The 22,572-nt window shown below is 42.6% G+C and overlaps 1 protein-coding gene across 1 annotated transcript in view; it reads left to right on the forward strand.

The window, feature by feature from the left end:
* Positions 1 to 22,572, forward strand: part of PRKCH (protein kinase C eta) — a 200,159-nt gene that overhangs the window by 91,829 nt on the left and 85,758 nt on the right. The window contains exons 3-4 of the mRNA XM_036278466.1: positions 19,646 to 19,796; positions 21,635 to 21,669. Of these exons, the coding sequence (XP_036134359.1) occupies positions 19,646 to 19,796; positions 21,635 to 21,669 (186 nt within the window). The remainder of the gene's footprint in view (positions 1 to 19,645; positions 19,797 to 21,634; positions 21,670 to 22,572) is intronic.

Genomic DNA, 22,572 nt, shown 5'->3' on the forward strand with positions numbered 1-22,572 from the left:
GTAAACCACTTGCAGGTACCTGAATGTGGCAGGTTCTTTGATACTCCTGTTCATTCATTCATTCATTCATTCATTCATTCATTCATTCCTAGTTATATGCTGGGCACTGGGGGTACATCTCCCCACCATGCATACCCCTTGTTCACAATCTAAATAGGTAAACTGTGTCTGTGTGATAAGAACTTTGGTGTTGGTGCTGAGGATGCTATGAGGAGGGCAATCAAACCCTGGCTTGAGTAGTTCCAATAAGGCAAATCCTGAAGTCAGTCAGTTTAGTGGGGGGTGGAGTTGGACAGGAAGGAGAGGAGAAGGAGGCAGGGATGGGTGAGTGAGGCTTGGTGTGGGCAGGTCAACCAGCAGGTGTGCAGGTTTCAGGACTTTCCCCTGGCCTGAAGGCAGCAGCCATTAAGTGGTTCTTAAATAGGGGTCTGGCAGGGTGTGGATTGTTCAAAAAGGCCTTTCTTGGGCATTTCCTGTTCTTCCTGCTTCTCCCCCTGAAACAGTGCTGCTCAGGCTGTAGAGGCACCGCCGCCTCTGCGTGGGCTGCAGACTCCCCGCACTGTGGGGCTCTCTCCTCTGGTCTCAGCCCCTGGGGGTGCAGACTAGAGAAGGCGACAGTGGCGTTTGCGTTTCAGTTTTCTGTTTACTGTGTGTCCTTCCTGCGAGACCACTGGTTCTCAGAGTTTAAAATGCAAATTCTTGGCCCCCACCCCAGATATTCTGATTTAGTTTGGAATAGGGTCTGGGACGCTACACTTTTTAATAAGCAGAAACACTACAGTAGACTGTGAGCTTAATGAGGCTCAGAACATTGCATATATCTGTGCATGCATGTGTATACATACCCACATGCACACATGTACACCCACACACTTTGTCTCAGTCATACTTAGAAAAATACTTACATGATTTCAAATAGCATGCCTGGTCTGGATTTACTATGCAATGAATTTTTGATTTAATGACAGAAGTTGCCCAAATGTATATATGTGAGTGGTTTTGGAGCCTAAATGAAAGCTCTCAGATGACTCTGAACCCAGGCCCTTTAACAGATCTCTACACCTCAGCTGCCGCGTGGCCTCAGCCTTCGAGAAGCAGGCAGTACCGTGGAACTGCAGCACCCTAAAAACCCAGACATGGGAACCAGGGATCTTCTCAAGTATACCACTAATGGATGTTAGACATTATGGGTGTAATTATGACAGATCCTGAGAGGGTACAGAGCTGTGAAATTTAGCTCTAGCCTCCAAGACATCTTTGGTCTCCTTGAGGAAAAAGGCAAAAATACACAAGTAATTGAATGACTGTGCAAAACTGTGAAGGCTAAATGGAGTGTCGTGTACAGAAGAGCATCAGACTGTGCAGTGGTAACGAGGAAGAAAAGGAGAGAGTGCTTTTAGCTGGAGGGTTCGGCAGACACCGGTGAGGAAGCACGTTGATGAGGATTGGCTTTGGGAGGTGAGAAGCCATTCCTGGTGAGGCGAGCGACCTGGGCAGAGGCTGGCAGAGGAAGGGCCCTGAGTGGGCAGGACACCTGTTTGGAGCACAGACTTGCAGGGGGGTGATGGCTGTTAATCTGGAAGGGGATGTTGGTCCAGGTTTGGGATGGCCATAAATGAAAGGCTGGGCTATGTCTGCTCTTTAAAAGTCTGTTGTCATTGTCCATAACTTCATTCACCTTATCAATCAAAGTCATGAATTTCTGAATGCAAGTCGATAACCCCACGCTCCTCTCTTTGGAGAGCCCTGGCCACACTTGAGTTCCAGGTCAGTGGAAAGCAGACCGAGGTGCCTCCTGGGACAGTTTCGTTTGGCTTTTTTATACGGAGGAATGTTTTCATGTCCCTGCCCGTTCTGGGTGCCGTACGCACACCGACAAGCTGTCACATCTCCCATTGTGCAATAGTTGCCAGTGCCTTCAGTGGAAACATTTTCTAAAAATCAGAGCTGTGATTTCTTAAGTTATTAATCCAAAGCACAGCGCTCAAACCACCAGACACATGCTCCAGAAGGAAGGTTTCAGTTCACACCGACCCTGTCATTGCTGACAAGAGATTCTGAGCTCTTCCGCAAGTCTGGGCAGACCACCTCGTTGGGAACCACTCATCAGAGGTGTCACTTCTTAATAACCCTTTGATCCAGGATCATTTCTAGTTTCAGATGCTAACTTTGCCCCAAGGAAGTCTAAGAGGTTTCCTATGAAGATTCTTGTTTTGGTTAGCGTTTGCCACACATACTGGAAGAAAGTCTTGTGTCATTACTACGATTTAAACAGTCTTAAGTGGAAGGCTATCGCCTGTTGAAAATGCGTTTCTCTTCAAGGTCTTTTACCTACAGGCTTCCTCTGAAGCTGAAGTACCCAATCCTTGTGTTCGCAGAGGAATGTTCTCACGCACTACAAAAAAATGCGGAAAGTTTTGTTTGGGGAAATGTGACGCTTTCGTCTCTCATGATTTATTGCTTCAGGAATGCAGTTTACCAGAGTGGTTCAGAGCCAGGGTGTAATGGGGAAATGCACACATTCACAAAAGCAGCATGTGGCTGTCCTCCCAGGTCCCCGCTGCGTTACTGGGACAACCTGAGGCTGAGAATGACCAAGCCGTTGATTCTCTGATTTGAGGCCCAAATTGTTCGTTGGAACCCTTACCAAGACAGGTCATTTTGAGAACTGATCCACATCATTTCCATCAGTGGGGCGTTTACCTGGCACTTACAGTACACAACAAAAATGCTTCATTTGTGTTAGTGGGAGCTCTTATTTTTGGAAAGTGGAAAATCTCTGGGTCTGTCAATCACAGAAAAGATTCCCCACGGCTTTGATTTTGCGTTCCATCGTTGCCTATAAAAGTTAAAAATAGGTGTGTTTTTTTTCCCTCTCTAGTTAGTCTTTTTTGAAAATGTTTCTTTAAAATGACCCTTTTTTTTGGAGGAGAATTGGAGGTGGATCAAACTTTCAATAGTAATCATTTCCCCCTTTTTTTTTTTTTTTTTGGCAAAGATGGTTTAAAGAATTCTGGCTTTTTTTTTTTTTTTTTTTTGGTACGTGCCCCTAGTGGGAACCAAACCCAGGACTCTCTGATCCGCAGGCCGGCGCTCCAACTGCTGAGCTAAACCAGCCAGGGCTAAAGAATTCTGAATGTCTTAGTTCACATCCCATCCTTCTCTCAGGTTCCTGTTCAAGACTAAAAACTAAAAGTAAGTTCTTAAAGGAAGCAACATTAAAGCAAGAGGGAATTTTCTCGTAATTGTTGAAGTCATGCAATGAGTGTCTACTTATCTGGAGAAGAGAAACACGAGAAGTCTCATCCCTTACAGGTGAAGTGAAGCTGGCGCCAACCCCTCGCCCCATACAAATACAAGACTAAGAGAAGTAGACCTGAAGGCCAAAAAGAACACAGGCATTCAGTCTCTTTCATCAGAATCACTACGTCACACCAAGTGAACCAATTTATAAACTTTGCGCAACAGCTCAAATAGAAACTTGTAGAACTGAGTCAACACCGTTTCTCAAGAGCAAATGGTGAAGGTCTGTAAATGGTTGACAGTTAGAGGGTGTGCTCCCCTCCACTGTTTCTGGGCTTTGTGGTCACAGACGGATTTGAGGATTTTTAAAAATCAGTCTGCGCCCAGCCAGTGTGGCTCAGTGGATTGAGCGTTGTCCCGTGGACTGAGAGGTCCGGGTTTGATTCCCAGTCAGGGCACATGCCCAGGTTGCCAGCTCGATCCCCAGTAGGGGGCGTGCAGGAGGCAGCCGATCGATACATTTCTGTCACATCAATGTTTTTCTCTTTCTCTCTAGAAAAAAATATCAATAAAATATATATTTTTAAAAATCAGTCTGTACAATAGCTGAGGATGCTACTTCCAAAGAAGGAGGTGAGCAGTCATACCTGTTGCTGATGCTTCCAGAGCCTCAGGGACTCCTGGAATACACAGGTGGGCAGAAGGAGGGTTACAGACGTTCGTATGGAAATACACAACGTAATAAACAATAATGCAAGAATAAACTCTGTGCCCTGGCCGGTTTGGCTCAGCAGTTAGAGCGTCGGCCTGCGGTCCGGAGAGACCCGGGTTCGGTTCCCGCTAAGGGCGCGTACCTCAGTTGCAGTTTGTCCCCGGCCCTGGTTGGTTGTGCGGGTGGCGACCACTCGATGTGTCCCTTTCACATCGATGTTTCTCTCTCTCTCTCTCTTCCTCTCTCTCCCTCCCACTCTATCTGTACAAGAAATGGAAAAATGTCCTCGGGTGAGGATGATAAAAAAAAAAAAAAAAAAAGAATAAACTCTGTGTTTCGCATACTCCCAGCCGCACACCTACGTTTGCCCACCCCCTGAACTGTGCCATGGTTGACGAGTTGCATTGGCAGTTGCGACCATCAAATGTATTTCAGTTAATAAAGAACCTGACAGTGATGTTAACAAGAGCCATTCTGAAGTGACCAGGAGAAAATCTCTGTGTGCGCGCAAGGAATGGAGAAGAAGTAGAATGAATGTGACTTGGATTATTTTGTTAAAATATTAAAATTTAACTGGATTGCCTTACTCAGCTAGAGATGGTATTAAAAACTTGGCAAAAGTATGTTTGCTCGTTGGCGAGAATAATAACTATGCAGAATAATAACTACATAGAATTTTAGCCCATGTAAGTTATTCTTCCTTCCTTACCCCTTTTCCCCAGGTTGTTATAAAAAGCAAATGTGAGCCCTTACATTTCTGGAACCTTCTTTGTCTATTCCATGAAATTCACCTGAGAAAACTCTACCCAATATAGTTACATATATACACTATATATAATATATATAAATATTATATATATATAATACACACACACACACATATATATAATCAGTAAATGCTGTTTATTAGTTTCTCTTAAATCTATGCTATTAGACATATACAAATGCATTGTATATTTTTTCTACCTTTGTTTTAGGTTTTTGTCTTATAAATAGCAAGTAGTTATATTTCTTTTCTTTTCTTTTTTTTTTTAAGTTGATTGAGAGTCTCCCCACCACTATCTCCACCAACTCTATTTCCCTCCTTCCGATTTAGGAGATAAAATCTTTTTTTTAAGTGGCTATACTTGGAATTTTGACATGTCTATATAACAAAATCTAAACTTAGTCACTACTTCACCCTCCTACTGAGCAAACAGGGCTTAGAATGCTGCAGCTCCAGTCACCGTCCCTGTGGCTCGTGCAGTGGTTGGTATTACAGATGATGTCTCCTCCTTCTGCTTTTGAAGCTCCATTAACTAGACATTATTGCTTGCTTATTCCGTGTGGTGTGTTAATTTTCAACTACATGTTTGTAATGTTTTGACTCACCATTTTCTTCTGTGGTTCAGACCTTTCTTTGAGGGTCATTTTCCTCCTCCTTGAAATACATCCTTTAAAAGTTTATTTCATGAAGGTATTTGGTGGTAAACTATCTCAGTTTTCTGAAATACTTTTCTCGTGCCCTCATTCTTGAAAGCTAGTTACACTGGTAACATAGACTCTTAAGGGTTAGAAGGAACCTCACTGACCATTTGGTTCAGTTTTTTCCTTTCCAAAGAAAGCTTGCACTGCACAGAAGAAATACACCTTTTCCAGGTTCCCGACTGCAAGATAAAGGACGATTTCTTAGCCTGATACTGAAGATGTCCCTTGTTCTGCCCCCAATGTCTGCACTCCAGGATCCTCCCCGTCGCCCTGCTTCTCTGAGAACCTGTTGTGTTAGAGAAGTTGGTTATCTCGTCTTTCCCCAGTGCCCCTGTGCCTGGGCTTATGCCATGCTTCGCAGATAGCACGTCCTCCCTGGACTTCCTACCTGCTCTAAGTTGTACACTTCCATCAGGGCCTAAATTAAATGACATCTCTGCCATGGAGCCGTTCCCAACCACCCCAGCATTCCAGGTGTCTTTTCTGCTTCCTACTCCTCCAGCACCTGCAGGTAGCACTTAGCTTCTCTGCTTGGCACTTTTCATCTCCTTGTAGCTTTTCCTCCAGCTAGAATGTAAGCCCATCGAGACGAGTGGCCTCCGAAGTTGTTTGATCATGCATATATTAGAGAACAATTGTTGAGCATGCACCCCAATATATGTCCTTGTAAATGTTATACCTATGGAGTACTACACATGTTATAAACACTGTAAGTTACCCATAGAAGTGAAATGAAGGAGAGAAACCAACAAATGGGAGGCCCAGTCATTTCTTCCTGTATCTCAATAATGATTTGAGAATCTTCTTGGAGTACCCTTACGCTAGTGCTTGGTGTGCTTGGCCCAGGTAGACAGCAGACACTTGAGAAGTATTTGATGAGGAGGAGGCAGCTATGAGATGTTAAAGAGGCCAGGTCAGAAGGGAATATAGGAGTTCCTTTAACCTTATATTCTCTCACCTCTGGACAGTGGTACATTCCGTTTTCTCTTGCAATATTCTTTCCCATATTTTCTGATCTTCCTCCCCTTCACTAGCTTTATTGTCCTTCTCAAGATAAGCCAGTGCGATTCCCCACACCTGGGTAAGGCTCGTGCCTTTCCACACTCCTTTGGAAATTGATACTGTGCATGGTAATAGCCATTTACAATCTTTCTCCAACATTAGACTTTCAGTTGTCGAAGCCATGACTGCATCTTCTTCACCTTTGAACCTTTACCTCCCATCACAGTGCACAGCACTTAATACATGTTTAAAACCTGTTGATTAGTCCTGGCCGGTTTGGCTCAGTGGTTAAAGCATTGGCCCGCGGACCAGAGAGTCGCGAGTTCAAGTGCGATCAAGGGCACATACCTCGGTTGTGATTTGCAGTTTGGTCCCCGGCCCTGGTTGTGGTCATGCGGGAGGCAACCAGTCGATGTGTCCCTCTCACGTCAGTGTTTCTCTCTCTCTCCCTCTCTATTCCTCTCTCTCCCTCCCACTTTATCTGAAGATAAACAGAAGAATACCTTTGGGTGAGGATTTAAAAAATAAAACCTGTTGATTAAATAAGCATATGATGGAGAGGGAAGGAAGAGGCTGTGTGCTCAGAGCCTGTATGGGGACCAAGGTCACAGCAAAAGAGAACTTGCTATTTAGTGTCCAAAATGGGGCCGAATGTCTCCTTGTTCTGCAAATGACAGCTTAGGTTTGAGAGGTCTGTTGCTCTTCACTTTTCAGTGGGAACCCAGCAGCTTGTTGAACTGTTGTGTAAACTACACGTTTACTAAATTATAAAATTCTAAATGAAAACTAAAATATCCAGACTTTTGTTAGTGTTGAGCTAGTAAATACTTCAGAGGATGGAAGCATTTCTTACAACTTATCCAGCTATTTGAAGTATTCTTATATACATGTGCATTTCCTAGAAAAGTATGAACTTGTATTTAAGGACGTGGGCTGGGTTATTTATAGTAACAAAGAAAGCCCTTTGAAGGGATTTTAAGAAAAAAGAATGCATCTGTCCTTGACTCGTGGGATTTTCTCTTTGTGACAGCACAGGGATAACTCCTGAGTCATTACTGATCCAAATATCTTTTATCAGAATTTCCAATCCCAGTCAATATCAAACCATTGTTTACATGATCTTAAAATAAGCAAGTTTAATTTCTCCATCTCTTTTAAATTTTATTTTGTTCCTGTTTAATTTTTTTTTAGTTTTTATTGATGTTTTAGAGAGAGAGGAAGAGAGAGAAACATTGATGTGAGAAACATCAGTCAGCTGCCTCCTGCACGCCCCCTACAGGGGATGTGCCCAGATTGGGAATTGAACTAGGACCTCTCAAACCATGGGATGATGCTCAGTCCACTGAGCCACATGGCCGGGTTCCTGTTTAAATTAAAGCACAATGCAATTGTCAAAAAACAAACAAAAAAGCCAACTGGTAGCCAAGATATACACTTCTAAATTGTTAGCCTTTGACAGGAAGTGACCATATGATATAAATGACATCTGATTAAAGCAGCTGTCTCCTTGCCTTTATTATTATTTTTTAACTACCATAAAAAGCTGGCTGAGGTTCAAAGCACTTGCACCAGTGTTTCAGGAAATTTGGTTATGTGATAAAGGTATTTTAACTTCAGTGTTAGGTTTGGAATTAACCTGTTTACAGTGAGCAATGGTGCCATAGTTTTAAAAATCATGTTGCATCAGCACTATGAGGGAGGCAGCATTGCTTCATTCCAGTCATGTAGTTGGAGAAGGAAATGATTAGGCATCATATTCATCATGGCTAATATCATGCAGAGTTTTTCTAAAATTATAAAATCAGAGCTTGGAAGGGACCTTAGAAATATACTAGTGGAAATGAGGGGGGGAAAGAATGGAAAGGGAAATGGAATTAGCCAAACTAAGGGGCAGGATTCTTTTAGTTCGCAGCAGGAAACACATGTTTATCTGGAAAAGATTTTGGTTGAACAGGTTGTTTGTATAAGAATCCTTTTTGTGAGGAAGGAAGACCAACCTGAGCTTGGGGGCTGCGGTGGGGGTGGAGAGAGCCGTCCCTAAGCTTCCAGTGAATGAGAAAAAACACAGAGATTTCAAATAGGAAAACGCTACTTTCACAGAGATAATATGCTAATGCTGTTAGTTTACTTTGAAGTTAGTCATGAAGTATATTCATTTTATAAGACATGGTAGTTAAATGGTAACTTTAGTATTAAATGCTATAAAAACAGAAATAATAACTTTTTTTTTAATCCTTACCCGAGGATATTTTTTTATTTATCTTCATATTGAGGGGGGGGGGGAGGAGAGAGAGAGAAACATCGATGTGAGAGGGACACATCAACTGGTTGCCTCCCGCATAACCCCAACCGGGGCTGGAGACCAACTGCAACTGAGGTATGTGCCCTTGACCAGAATCGAACCCACGATTCTTTGGTCCGAGGGCCAATGCTCTAACTGTGGAGCCAAACTGGCCAGGGCTAGAAATAGTAACTTTTTAAGAGATATAGGAAACTTATATCTACACTAAAACCCACACACAGATGTTTATAGCAGCTTTATTCATAATTGCCCAAACTTGGAAGCAACGATACTCGTCAGAAGGTGGAAGTGTAAACAGACTGCAGTGCATCTGGACAATGCCATGTTGTTCAGCACACAAGAGAGATGAGCAACCAAGCCATGAGAAAAACAGGAACTTGAAATGCCTATTAGTAAGTGAAAGAAGCCAATCTGAGCAGGCTACATACTGTATGCTTCCAACTATATGACATTCTGGAAAAGGCAAAACTATGGAGACAGTAAAAAGTTCTGCTGTTTCAGCTGTGGGGAAGGGGAGGAGATGAATAGGCAGAGCACAGAGGATTTTTAGGTAGTGAAAATACGCTGTATGATGTTATAATGATGGGTAGATGTCATTTTACACTTGTCCAAACCTATAAAATATACAACACCAAGAGTGAACTCTAAGGTAAACTGTAGCCTTTGGGTGATATGATGTGTCCACGTAGGTTCCTCCTTCATAACAAATGTACCACTCTGGAGAGTGATGATGATAATTGAGGAGGCTGCATGTATAGGGCAGGGGGTATATGAGAAATGAGAAATCTCTGTTCCTCCTTAATTTCTTTTTTAAAATATGTTTTTATTGATTTTTTTTAGAGAGAGAGGAAGGGAGAGATGGAAACATCAGTGAGAAAGAAACATCAATTGGCTGCCTCCTGCACGCCCCCTACTGGGGAAGGAGCCCAAAACCCAGGCATGTGCCCTGACCAGGAATCGAACCAGGACTTCTCAGTCCGGGATGCTCAATCCACGGAGCCATACCGGCCAGGCTGTTCCTTCTTCTTCTTTTTTTTTTTTTATCTTTCTATGTATATATTTTTTATCTTTTTATTTATTTTTGTTACAGATGTTTCTCCTTTTCCCCCCATTGATACCCTCCACTCCCTCCTTCCCCTCCCCGTCCCCAGCTTTGTTGTCCATGTCCGTTGGTCATGCATACATGCCTATAAGTTCTGTGGTTTATCCCCCCCCCCCTTCTGGGGATTGTCATGTTCCGGGACTTCCCCATTCCGGGACTACCCTGTTCTTCAGACTGTTATATTCATTATATTCCACAAATAAGTGAGATCATATGATACTTGTCTTTCTCTGTTTGGCTTGTTTCGCTTAGGATAATACTTTCCAGGTCCCTCCATGTCATCTCAAAGGATAAGAGATCTTTCTTTTTTACAGCTGCATAGTACTCCATTGTGTATATGTACCACAGCTTTTTTATCCATCGTCTACTGATGGACATTTGGGCTGTTTCCAGATCTTAGCTATTGTAAATACTACTGCTATGAACATGGGAGTACATATGATGTGTGCAGAGAGTTGTGGGCACAATACTAGAAGGTTATAATTGTGAGAATTTTTTATTTATGCTTCACCTCATTCCACAAAGAGTTTGAAGCAGCTTGTTAGGAAGTATATGTAGCAGCAAAATAGAAATAAGCAGTCAGGACCAGGATAAGTATAAAGTCATTCTGTGGCAGATGACCGGGATGCCCTGCTCATATTTCCTCTCAGACCACAAGGAAGGCTAGAAGTGGGGGAGAGTTAACACCCCATTCCCCTGAAGCAGCCATCAAACAATGACAGATGGGAGCTGGAGGATGTGTGTCCCAGTTTCCTTGTCCCTTGAGGATGTTCTACCAACTCCGTGAGATCTCAGAAGGAGCCCAGTCATGTGGTAGGATGAAGGGAGGAGGAGATGGGATCCTGAGAGCCATGGGTCAGGGAGGTTGGCACTGGTGTCTACTGAACAGACTTAGTAGAGGAGTGTAAGATAGGCTAACTTCTTCATAAAAGGACCCCTGGTCTTTTAAGGTTGGCAACTGGGAGACCTGCCACCTGGGCGATGTGGCTAGACCTTGCATCCCAGATCACCTTCCTCTGGGGAGCCTCGCTTTTTCCTAGGGCTCCCTGTCCACCATGGTAGGCCCAGACAGTCATGGCTCCCCTTTCATGCCTTCTCTGAAGCAGAGCTCAGGCCCCGCTGGACCACGTGAACCAGCTTACTGGCAGAAACTGAACTGTACACAGAATAATAAGCACTGGATGGTCTTTCTTAACAAGGGATGGTTACACATTCTCTGTGTGCCATCACTGCTGGGCTTACTCCTCGCCTACCTCGGTCTGCATCTGCGGAGCCTTGTAGACATGTCCTTCCTTGGGCCTCAAGTCCAGATTCAGAGAGGGAGGACCAAGAGGGAAGGCTGGTCTCTCACCCAAGGCCCTCCCTGAAAGTAATTTTGCTCTCTGAGGACTCAACGTTCTCTCAGATGCTGGACAGTGGAAACACCACCCTTTGGGGAAAATCTCCTGTTACCTTAATATAGTTCAAATATGACAACTACAGCAAACCTAACTTTCATACAAGAGACTCACATATACTGTTGCAGGGAAGCCACCCTACTAAGACTGTGATATAACGCAATCATTTTTCACACATATAATTGGATTAATGTGGGGTGAGTTGGAGAAGGGAGCAAACTTATGCAGGGAGACTAGTTAGAAATTATAACATAATCCAGATGAGAGGAGGAAGAATGCATGAACTGTACCCAATGAGCAACGGAAGGAGAGATCCAGTCAGATTATGGCAGGTTGAGTAGAACTTGACAGTTAATTGGTTGTGGGTGGAGAATAAGGATCTGGAGATATCTCTAAGTTTTATTCTGGATGACTCCAGTGATAGTGGTACTATTATCTGGGAGAAAGAGTGGGTTGAAGAGTGGGAAGAGGGTTCAGCCTACAAATGTCAAATTTTAGGTAGTTTAAGAATATCTTGGAAAGATGCTGAGAAGCTACTTAGCAATAAGTTTATTAGTTAAAAGCTAGAGCTGGAGCCACTGATTTGGAAGTCCTCAGTGTGCAGCCAATTCTTAGAAGCCAAGAGAACATATGAGGTCTTTGAGGAGAGGAATGAGCATCCATAAAGACCAGGAGAATGATACACACACACGTTTAAAGGTTGAGTGAAAGAGAAGAGATGGCAAAGGAGAAAGTGTAGTGAAAGGGAACCAGATGTTGTGGGAGCCAAGGTCTCTTTCTTTAAGGACTAGAAAGGAGGAGTTTGTACTTTGAACAGTACTCAGATACCAGAGGTGAAGAAGATAAAACGATCAGAGGATGATGGGAGGTCAGGGCTCTCTTCTTGTAGCAGTGGGGTGAGAGGCCTTTCCCATGGCTCTTGGAACTTTGTTCAGATCCAAGCTCCTTTCTGTCCCCCTTCTGCTGACACAGAAGGCTGGAGTGAGGTGTGAGGATGGGATCGGCTCTCGTGGTGCTGTAAGCCGTGAGTCCTACTCAAGAGAGTTAGACTAGTAACATTATGTTTCACTCCTGCTTGTGCCAACGATGGTCATCCTCATGAGTTTGCTTGATGGTAGATATTTATATGTAGGCTGAGCTTCCTCAGAGGGAGCCAGATCCCTGAGAAACACCTGTGTATAGCTCCTGTAGAGTCAGGTTCGTAATACAGTGAGTCTAATCACTCTATCTGAATTTGGAAATTACTATGAGTCATGTGGTTAAGCTCTTTTGAAAAACCAGAGAAGAGTCAGTACTACCCAGTACTATTTGGGGGCTTTTGCTTGCCATTTTTAAATACTGACACCTTTTTTTTTTGGCAACCTTTGTGATTCATGCTGGCACAAATTCCAGGATCCCTCCCCTCTCCTGGTTCACTTAGTTGTCCTTCCTCTTTCCTAACAGCTGCTAATCTCAGCCCATTTATGAAGTCTTCCTTAATTAATCAGAGGCCTGGGTATGCAACTCCTGTGATTCTCATCACGCAACACCCACTGAACGCTCTCACCGCTGGTTGTGTGTACTTGTTGTCAAGACTCATTTAAGTTATATATTTGCTTAATGCACTTCCTAATCTTTTTCTGTTTATGGCATTATTGTCTCAGACAGGAATCATCTAAGTTTAAATTGTTATGCATCATCCTTTTTGCACACAGTTCTGTCATCAGATGGTTGCTTATATATGGGTTTGGTGATAATAAGCACAATGATCTCCCTACCATATCTCATTACCTTTCAGGGATCTATTTTGGAGATATAAATGACATAATGATTTCTGGTTCTTTTTTGACTAGTAACTTTTGGTCAACTCTAAGGTTTTCCTGTTTGTTTTTCTCAGTTATTCCCTCCCATGTACACAAATGATAAAACCAGTATCTCAGGAAGAAGGAAAAAAAGACATTTGATAGCATTACTCAGTTGCTCGACAACAGTAAACAGAGTCTGGTCCCCACTTCTATCACTGGCTGCTTGACCTCACTTAACCTTCCTGTTAGTTTCTGTTTCCTCACCAGAAAATTTATTACTTTCCAGGAGACCCAATGTTAATAAAGGACAAAGTGCAGTGTGGTGTGACCCAGAGCCTTGGGATAAAACAAGAGCACTAGCTAGCTGGGTGAACCTTGGGCACCGTGTTTAACTTCTCTAGATAATGGTTTCCTAGCTATTGATAGGTATTGATTTTTCTTCTAGGCAATTAGGTGATTGAATTAAAAATCCTTTCTACTCCTTGACCTCTAGGATAGCTTGAAGTAAGGGTTTTAACAACAGTTATAATAGGTGACATTTAGTTGCTACCTCCCAAGTACTTTCCTAATTATTACATTTCTCAGCAAGTCCTCAGAATGGCCCTTTGAGGAGGGTTCTCTTGCCCTTCATGTTCACCAAATGAGGAAACTGAAGCATAGGAGATTAAACCACTTGCCCAAGGTCACCCAGTTTATAAGGGGGAGAAGCAGGGTTCATGCCGGGCTCGAGATCCTGTGCCTTGACCACCACGCTCTCGGCCTGTGGTATAGAAAGGCTGAACATCCTCTTCTGCACGGCCCCTAAAAGACAAACCACAGATGGTAGCAAACCTCAGTGCCTTTGAAATGAAGCAGAATTCAACTTAAAGTTAAGTTGCATTTGACACTGAATCAAAGTTATTTCCTTTATGCATTTTGTATCAGTAATTCTGTAAGTTTAAAAGTGGCATGTGATAAACTTTCTTTCTCTGATTTAATTTGCTCACAGTCATTTTAAAGGGAGGGTCTATGATCTGTGCTTGGGGCCCCCATCAGACGATTTCAGAAGTACCTTCATAGAGTCCTGCTGGAATACAAAACCTTCCATTCAGGTAGAACGAAAGACTTAAGTTAACAGAGGCTATTCCTGTTTTCGAGATAAAGTTAAGACAGTTTTACGGAGACTTCAGAGACACTCCTCCCCTGCAAAGCTTCACAACAACACAAGTTCAAATCCAGCAAAACTTTTTGCACCAAAAATTTACCTTGGAGTATGTTGGTAGCTCCTAGTATTCTGAAGTTCCCCAAAAGAATGTATGGCATGGCCATCAGATTTCACAGAATTGAATTTATATCAAAAGAGTTCATCTTCGTTATATTTGACATAATTTTTCCCCACCCTGTCCATGGGATGGCTTGTGAAAACAAACTCAGGCGGGCTCCAGGCCTGAGTGCTCCGAGGCTGGAATGTGTCTCCACGCTGGGGCTGGGCCAGCTTCCTATTTACTTAGAGGCTCGGAGCACCCCGGGAGCCAAGCAGAAGCTGTGAAGCAAGGTTCGGTGGCAGAGCATGTTGGGCTGCCTGATGTGTGCAGTGAACATGTGATCTGAAAGAGTTCTCAAGGCCCAGATTGGTTCAAGGCAAAACCAGGTTTAAGCACAGTCTGTACAAGTCCTTTTAACCCAGTCCTAAGTCAACGGGGGGCTGCAGGCAACGAGGAGGCGCCCTCCGCACTCCGGAGCGGGGTTGAGCCTGTCCTCAAGGGAATGCTCTGCAGTCCGAACGCGCTGTCTTCCTGTTCGTGGCACCCGTCCAGAGAAACGTGTCAGAGAAAGCCCTAGTTCTCTTAAATGACCAAACGTCCTGCACATTCCCAGGTGTGTGGGAGTGCGTGCATGACCGTGTTTGCTTTTTAAATAACAAGAGGCACGCATGCAAGAGAATGTGTACAGGAAGAGGGAGGGGCGGCGTTGCGTTGCAATGACCACGTCTTGAGGTGCTTATGAGGCACCTGGGAAACAAAGGTGGAAGGGACACAGCCCCCAGTGCTGGGGGATAAGGGGAAAGATTGAGGTGCACTCCCAGGTTGCTATGGGAACAAAGAGGGGGGAGCATTTCACCCTGATTCAGGAATGGGGAGAGGCCACATAGGCTCTGAGGCAGATAAAATACATTTAAGTTAACTAGTTCAAAAACATACATAGGATAAATAGGGAAGGGCATTTCAGGAGGTGTAGAAGGCAGTAGTAGAGGTGTTAAGGGATTGCCTACAGCTATAAGCAGTTTCTTTCTAGATGTTTCTGGCTATAAGGAATCAAATTAATAGGTAATGATATTGCTATGGTAATAGTTATTGAGGGTGGGGGGAAAGAATTTGATCTTTGAAACACTGAAAATGCAAGTGAACTGACCTTTTAACCAATCGTTATAGTGTTAAGGGATTAAATAAGTAAATTCTTGGTAATTAAACCCCTAGGGAGGATTTAATTTGCATCTGCATGTGATATTTTGAGTAATTCAATACAGGTTTTGTGCTGGCCAGCACTGAGCGGGGTCTCAGGTTGGTGACAACATAGTTTAAATAGGGTGATACTATGAGGCCAATTTTTATCATCTGCCAACAAGGGAACATTAAAATCGGTTCATTTTGTGGTTACTAAATGGCTACTGGAAATATTGTGGAAGAGAGCAGTACAGTAGTGACTCTGTTCTTATGTGACCTTTATCTAAGATTATAAGAATCTCTCAGGAATATTGATTGTAATGTTGTCCACATCGGGCTGAGTGGCTGAGGGCAAGGGTATATTTTATCTTCTTTAGAGACAAATGTGAAACCTGAGAATAGAAGTAATTAGATTGCTGCTGAAGATTTTACACACACACACACACACACACACACACACACACACACACATTGAAGCGGGTATCATTTTACTATGCTAGAGCTTCTGAAGACATTGGTGTATTAGCCAAATTCATTCTGGCTATTTCTGCATTTCCTTCTTTGATATTTCTTGTGTAGACCCTAATTTTTACTGTTAAAAGGAATAGAGCAATTTATATGTATATAGGATACATCCTTGTTTTCTGGTATTCTTTTTTTAAAAATATGTTTTTATTGATTTTTTTAGAGAAAGAGAAAGGTAGAGAGAGAAACTTCAGTGTGAGAACAAACATCAAATCGGCTGCCTCCTGCACGCCCCCTCCTGGGGACCGAGCCTGCAACCCGGGCATGTGCCCTGACTGGGAATTGAAAGGGGACCTCTCAGTCCATAGGACTTAGCTCAGTCCACTGAGCCACTTAGGCTGGACTTCGGTATTCTTTGTAGAACAAAAATGTAGAGGTTGAATTGCTGAATGAAAAGAAATGTGTATTTAAAACTTTGACTGGTATTGTCAAATGAACGCCAAAAAAAAATTATGGTTGACCCTTGAACAACACAAGTTTGAACTGTGTAGGTTCACTAATATGTGGATTTTTTTTTGCAATAAGTACTATAAATGTATTTTCTGTTTCTTATTATTTTCTTAACATTTTCTTTTCTCTAGCTTTATTGTAAGAATACAGTATACAACATATTTAACATAAACCATACAAAATATGTTAATTGACTGTTAATGTTATTGGTAAGGCTTATGGTCAACAGTAAGCTATTAGTAGTTAAGTTTTTGGAGGAGTGAAAAGTTGTACATGGATTTTTGACTCATAGTAGGGGGTCCATTCCCTAAACACCATGCTGTTCAAGGGTTGTGTGCCTAGCTCTGTGCTAAACACTTTGAATACATTACTTCATTCAGTCCTTGGAAAAAACCTATGGGGAAAGCACTTCCTGGTTTATCTCCTAGTTTTACTTTTCAAAAGCTTTTTATTCTTCTTTTATTTTTTTTTTCTTTATTGATTTTAGGGAGAGAGGAAGAGAGGGGGAGAGAGAGAGAACCATCAATGAGAGAGAACATTGATTGGCCGCCTCCTGCATGCCCCCCACTGGGGATCTAGCTTACAACCTGGGCATGTGCCCTGACCAGGTATCAAACTGAGACCTCTTAGTACATGGCTTGACGCTCAACCACTGAGCCACACCAGCCAGACAAAATCCTTTTGTTTTTTTAATTGGATATTAGTTCAATTTTATCATGTACCTTTTCAACATCTATTGAAATGATTGATCATACTTATTTTCTTTTGCCTGCTACTAGAATAAGATATAATAATAGATTTTCTAATATACCCATTGTTATGCTCCTGGGAAAATTCCCACTTGGTCACAGTGGTTTTTCTTTTAAGGTAATGCTAGGTAGTGTAGAAGTTCCTGGTTATCTGAGTGTAATTGCTACTGGGCAAAGTCCAATAAAATGAATCCTTCAAAATGAGGACTAAATTTTGTTAATAGTTAAAAAGTGGAGGAGTTTGAAAAGGAAACTAAAATTATGAAAATATTACATTGAACAAACTTTATTATTTTTCTCTAGGCACTAATTTTTAGAACAAAATATTTTTTCAGACAATTTTATATCAGAATACTATCTATTTTATTTTTTACTTTTATAGTACAGTTATAAATAGGATATTTTTAGCAAGTGTTTGAGGCACCATTATTTCTCAGGGGCTTTTCCTTATATGTTGGTATTCAAATTATTCTCTCTTAAAATGACTGTCATGTCATTTTCCGTGTCAAATTTCTTTTGTTCAGTTGTTAACTGACCTAACTCCACCAGAGCCTTGTCCGCCATTGGCTTTGGGGGTGAATTCCCAAACATCACGTTCCCTAGACTGCATGAAAAGCCATCAACTTCTCCAAGATTTTCCAGTTTACTTTGCCATTAGTTTATATCACCTATTAAGACGTTTGTCGCATGCGTCACCACATCTAATAAATTGAGAAGCCAGTGTGATGAGCAGGAAAAGATGCTCTTAGTAAGTGGGAAGGAATATTTGTGTTGGGGACTAATTGTAAAGGAATAGGAAAGCAAAGACCCCGTCATATGAAAATATTCACTAACATTTTCTTATTGTTTTCCTATTCACTTTGTACATACTTCAATAAGGAAGACCCCTGCATCAACATTTATGAGTGAGTTTGATCTGTAAGCTGAAGGGGGTACCTTTACCCTGGTCCATAATTAGAATTTAGATGGTCCAGAAACTTAATGAGAAAAAATTTTTTTTTACCTTTATTTTCATTAACCTTTAATGTAAATGTAGCATTTTCTTTCACTTATAAACAAATCACAGTGGTATTAGTAGTGTTTCTGTTGTAACAATAAAAGTTACAGATTGTTTTCATATTATGTTACAATTTTCACAGATACTATGAAATGCAACTTACCTACATCACTACTTCGAAATTGTTATAATGACTAGGTCTGCCACCAAGTATTTAATTAATTTATAGAAGAAGCACATATGTTGTTCTATCTCAATTAAAATACATTTTTATACTTGATTTCCTTTGCAATCTTATGTATTTTATTTTCTTAGATTATAAAGCTTTATTCTGATGAAGGATCCATATGCATCATGGACTCTTGGTGGGGCAGGGGGAGTTCATGATATAAAAAATGATTGTTAGCCTTGATTTCTTTTTTTCTGCTATACCTTAGAATATGTCAATTATATATTTTATTCCTGGCGTTGTATTCCAGTTTCCTTTGAAATTGGGCTCTTTCCTCCTTTCTCTTCTGAGACAGGTGTGAACACTGACATTATCTTGTTCTTGAAGTCTTACAACAATTCATACGTGGAACTGTCTGGGCCTGGATGGGTTTTGAAAGTCAAGTCCTTAGAAAACTTTCTCCATTTCTTGAGAAATGAAATTTTGGTCATTTGTATTTCCATAGAAACCTATTTCTTCCAGGTTTAAAAATGCATTAGCAAATTATTCTTAGACGCTTCCTTCAATTTTTTTTGCATCAGTGATGAATTTAAAAGCAGTGTCGAAGATGTCATTTTTACTTTATTAATCACAAATCTACATATTTTGGAAAGGTTCTGGCATAATTATGTGGGAGACATCATTTACTGTCTTCAGATAGCGCCCCGTATTCAGGGTCTTCAGGTAGGAACCACTATTTTAAAAATGTGAGGTTAGAAAAGGAACTTGGCCCCTATTCCGGGTGGATTGTACCCATTCCCGGGTAGCAGAGGCGGTGCTGGGCTGATGCTTTGGGCAGATCTCACAGTGCCGTGGGCAGTTCCCTCGTTCAGCTTGTGAGGATGCCGGGGAGTTTATCTGGTAAGAGGTTCTCTGACATCTCTCCTGAGTCACCCCCTCAGAAGGAGAAAACAGTTTAATATCTGCAGCCAGGGTGAACGCAGAATAATGAGAAGCCCTGTTTCAGCAGCCAGTTGATGGACCTGCGTCCCAGGCAGCTGGGCAGGGGCCGGGAGACTGGGCTGCTGCACACCCCGGAGCATCGGAACCTTGGGAGGCCGTGGTCAGTGCTGGGGAGCCTGACCAGGACACCCAGTTGTGACCAGGCAATGGGAATCCCAGGGGTCACCTTTAGATGGAAAGCATGATGATTTTCTGGGCTGTTTTGCATCTTGAAGAAAGAAAAAATAATTTAGGGGGTATTTTGAACTATCATGCTTTCTCAGATATCAGGTACAGGTAGATTCATTACACCCTTTTTTTCTCTTTTCTTTTAATATGCAGCTACTCTCCAGAGAGACCGAATCTTCAAACATTTTACCAGGAAGCGCCAAAGGGCTATGCGAAGGCGAGTCCACCAGATCAACGGACACAAGTTTATGGCCACGTACCTGCGGCAGCCCACCTACTGCTCTCACTGCAGGGAGTTCATCTGGTAAGAGGGCCCCTGACTTCTCTCCTCCTGAGTCCCCATCTAGAAGGAGAAAACAGTTTAGTATAGGCAGCATGAATGGAGAGCTACATGTTTGTGTAAACATCGTTGTTTTGGTTAAGACAGAGGCACCTGGTGCAGAGTAATTTCTGCATATCGATCATTTACTTTGTATTCTGTGTTTCGTGATGACTTCGCATTTTGCACCTCTTAACAGTCCTAATCCAGAGTTGGTTAGCGTTAGTTCATGTTTAATCAAGAATACAATCTTGTCTAAATTAAAGGCCCTAAAATGGATGTTGATAGGAAGCCCACGAATGTGCTGTCACAGCTGTCGTCTTTAGGGAAAGTTCCTACTGTATTTTCCGTGGAAATAGTCAGAAGCTGCGGCCCCTTTGGACCCATTTTTCTTCTTTGCAGTGGCCTGCACGGTCTGGTTAGCGGTAGCCCCTCCCAGTGCTTTGCTATCCAGTGCTCTTCATTTCCCCCCACCCCCGTCTGCTTCCCTCCTTCCTGTGAACTGCCTGCCCTGCAGGCATCTGTGGCGACAACCTCAGCTAAGGTTCTAAATGGAAACTTACCTGTTAATGTCACTAAATTTGTTCCACCAAGGAAACAGTAAGTCCCAGCCAACCAGCCTTGCCCACCCCTGTCGTTCTCGTTCTCTCTCTCTCTCTCTCTCTCTTTCTCACACACACACACACACACACACAATTGGTATATGTGTTACATATACTCAGTTAAAAGTATGAACTCTGGAATTCAGTCTCATCACCAACTAGATGTGTGAACATAGACCAATTATACAACCCATTCACCTCTCCTCATTTGTAAAATAGAGTCAATAAGCCCTGGCCGGTTTGGCTCAGCGGTTAGAGCGTGGGCCCACCATCCAGAGAGACCTGGGTTCATTTCCCGCTAAGGGCACATACCTCGGTTGCTGTTTGTCCCCGGCCCTGGTTGGGGTTGCGGGAGGCAGCCACTCGATGTGTCCCTTTCACGTCGATGTTTCTCTCTCTCTCTTCCACTCTCTTCTTCCCACTCTATCTGAACAAAAAGGTCCACCAGGCCCTATTCTTAGTATTTTACATGATCAACTCTCTTTATTTTCACGATAACCCTATGCAGTAGGCACTGTGATCGTTGTCTCTTTCTATAGAGTGAACGAGGGCTCAGAGACGTTGACGACCTGCCCTAGCTCACACCTAGGCCATCTGGCTTCAGGTCTTTGCTCTCAGCCAGCATGCCCAGGGCTTAGTACAACGTGGTTTCTGTGAATGCGAATAAGAATTAGGTCACCGTCACTCAGGTGAAAGCTGTGGGCATGGTGGACACATTGCGGCCACACTTCTCTTCCCGGGGCTCCGGGGTGATGTGGGCGCAGGGAAGGGGGAGGGGACTCGGGCCAGCAGCGGCTGCAGACCCTGCTCTTTATCTGTGTGCCGCATCTGTCACCTCGCCCTCTGCACACCTTGCGTGAACGGGAGAGAACGCCGGGCCAGGTGGAGTGACGCTCAGGCTGGGCTCAGACACACATGCATGCAGACGGGGTAGATTTTCATGGAGGACGTGGGGATCGCCACAGAGGCGGGTGGAATGAGACTTGCCGATGCCCACCCGTTTACATCAGCAGGAGCCTTCTAATCCGAGTCCCATGGTTTCCTCGGTGTCTGGTGGTAAGTAAGCATTAACAAAGCACGTCGTCCTTGCTTCTTCTCGGAAAGTGTGTTTGCACAAAAGACTAGAGGATGAAAGTTGTGTTCCTTAAGTGCTATGATTATAGAAGCATTCTTGCTGAAACATTCAACTGATGGTAATTTTTTCTCTGTTGTCCTGAACAGGGGAGTATTTGGGAAACAGGGTTATCAATGCCAAGGTAAGAAAACATTTTTAAAACTACGTTTAATCTTGTTCCTATGTTAAAAAGTGACTATACCAAAAGGAAACAGGATGCATTTCATTAATATTGTGACAACTCTCTGTAGGTCACGTGACCCCCCCCCCCCCCACACACACACACACACACTAGGATTATGTACAACTCTTTAGTTTTATTTAAATTTTGGCTGTGTTGTTTTTTAGACAGTGTAGAGGGGATGCGTTTATAACTAAAGCCAGGATACTAATAAAGGTTAGTTGTTTCAAGTTTTGTCTCTGCAAAAACATGAAAGTGCTAAAAAAGGTAATGCCATTTTGAAAGTAGTACCCTTGACTCTTGAAGATTATTTTTTTATTTTTACAGTAGCACAGTGCTGTTTTTTCTTTACCTGATTGGAAATAGAAGCTCTTGTCCAAGTTGCTTTTTTGGCCTTTTTTTTAAAAATGGGAGAAATATTCAAAGTGAAGCTACTAGTGATCTTATACATTATCATCACTCAGTTCATTTTGATTTTCACAATTCTAAGATCAATCTAATGTGCTCGTGTTCGGGCAGAACTGGAATGAAATAGAAGTGAGAGGGATGAAAGAAGACGCCGTACTCCGGAGGTTAGCTGGGCTGGTTCTCATCCGCGCCTCCCTTATTGTTGGCTTGTCCATCATCACACAGTTTACACGTATGGAGCCTTCTTGATCCACACTCTACGGATGATTAATAAAATAGCATTACACATTCTAGAGTGGTAGCCTGCCTGTAAACAAGGAAAGCTACCTTCTCTTCTGAAGGAGGTGAACTAAAACATTATTTTCCTTAAAATGAAATAGGACATATTCTTGGATCCAAATTGGACTTGAATATGTATGAACAATTACGTTGAGTTCTGAAATTTAGAAAAAATTA

This window comes from Molossus molossus, unplaced genomic scaffold, assembly GCF_014108415.1.
Source record: "Molossus molossus isolate mMolMol1 unplaced genomic scaffold, mMolMol1.p scaffold_m16_p_1, whole genome shotgun sequence".
Taxonomy (NCBI): domain Eukaryota; kingdom Metazoa; phylum Chordata; class Mammalia; order Chiroptera; family Molossidae; genus Molossus; species Molossus molossus.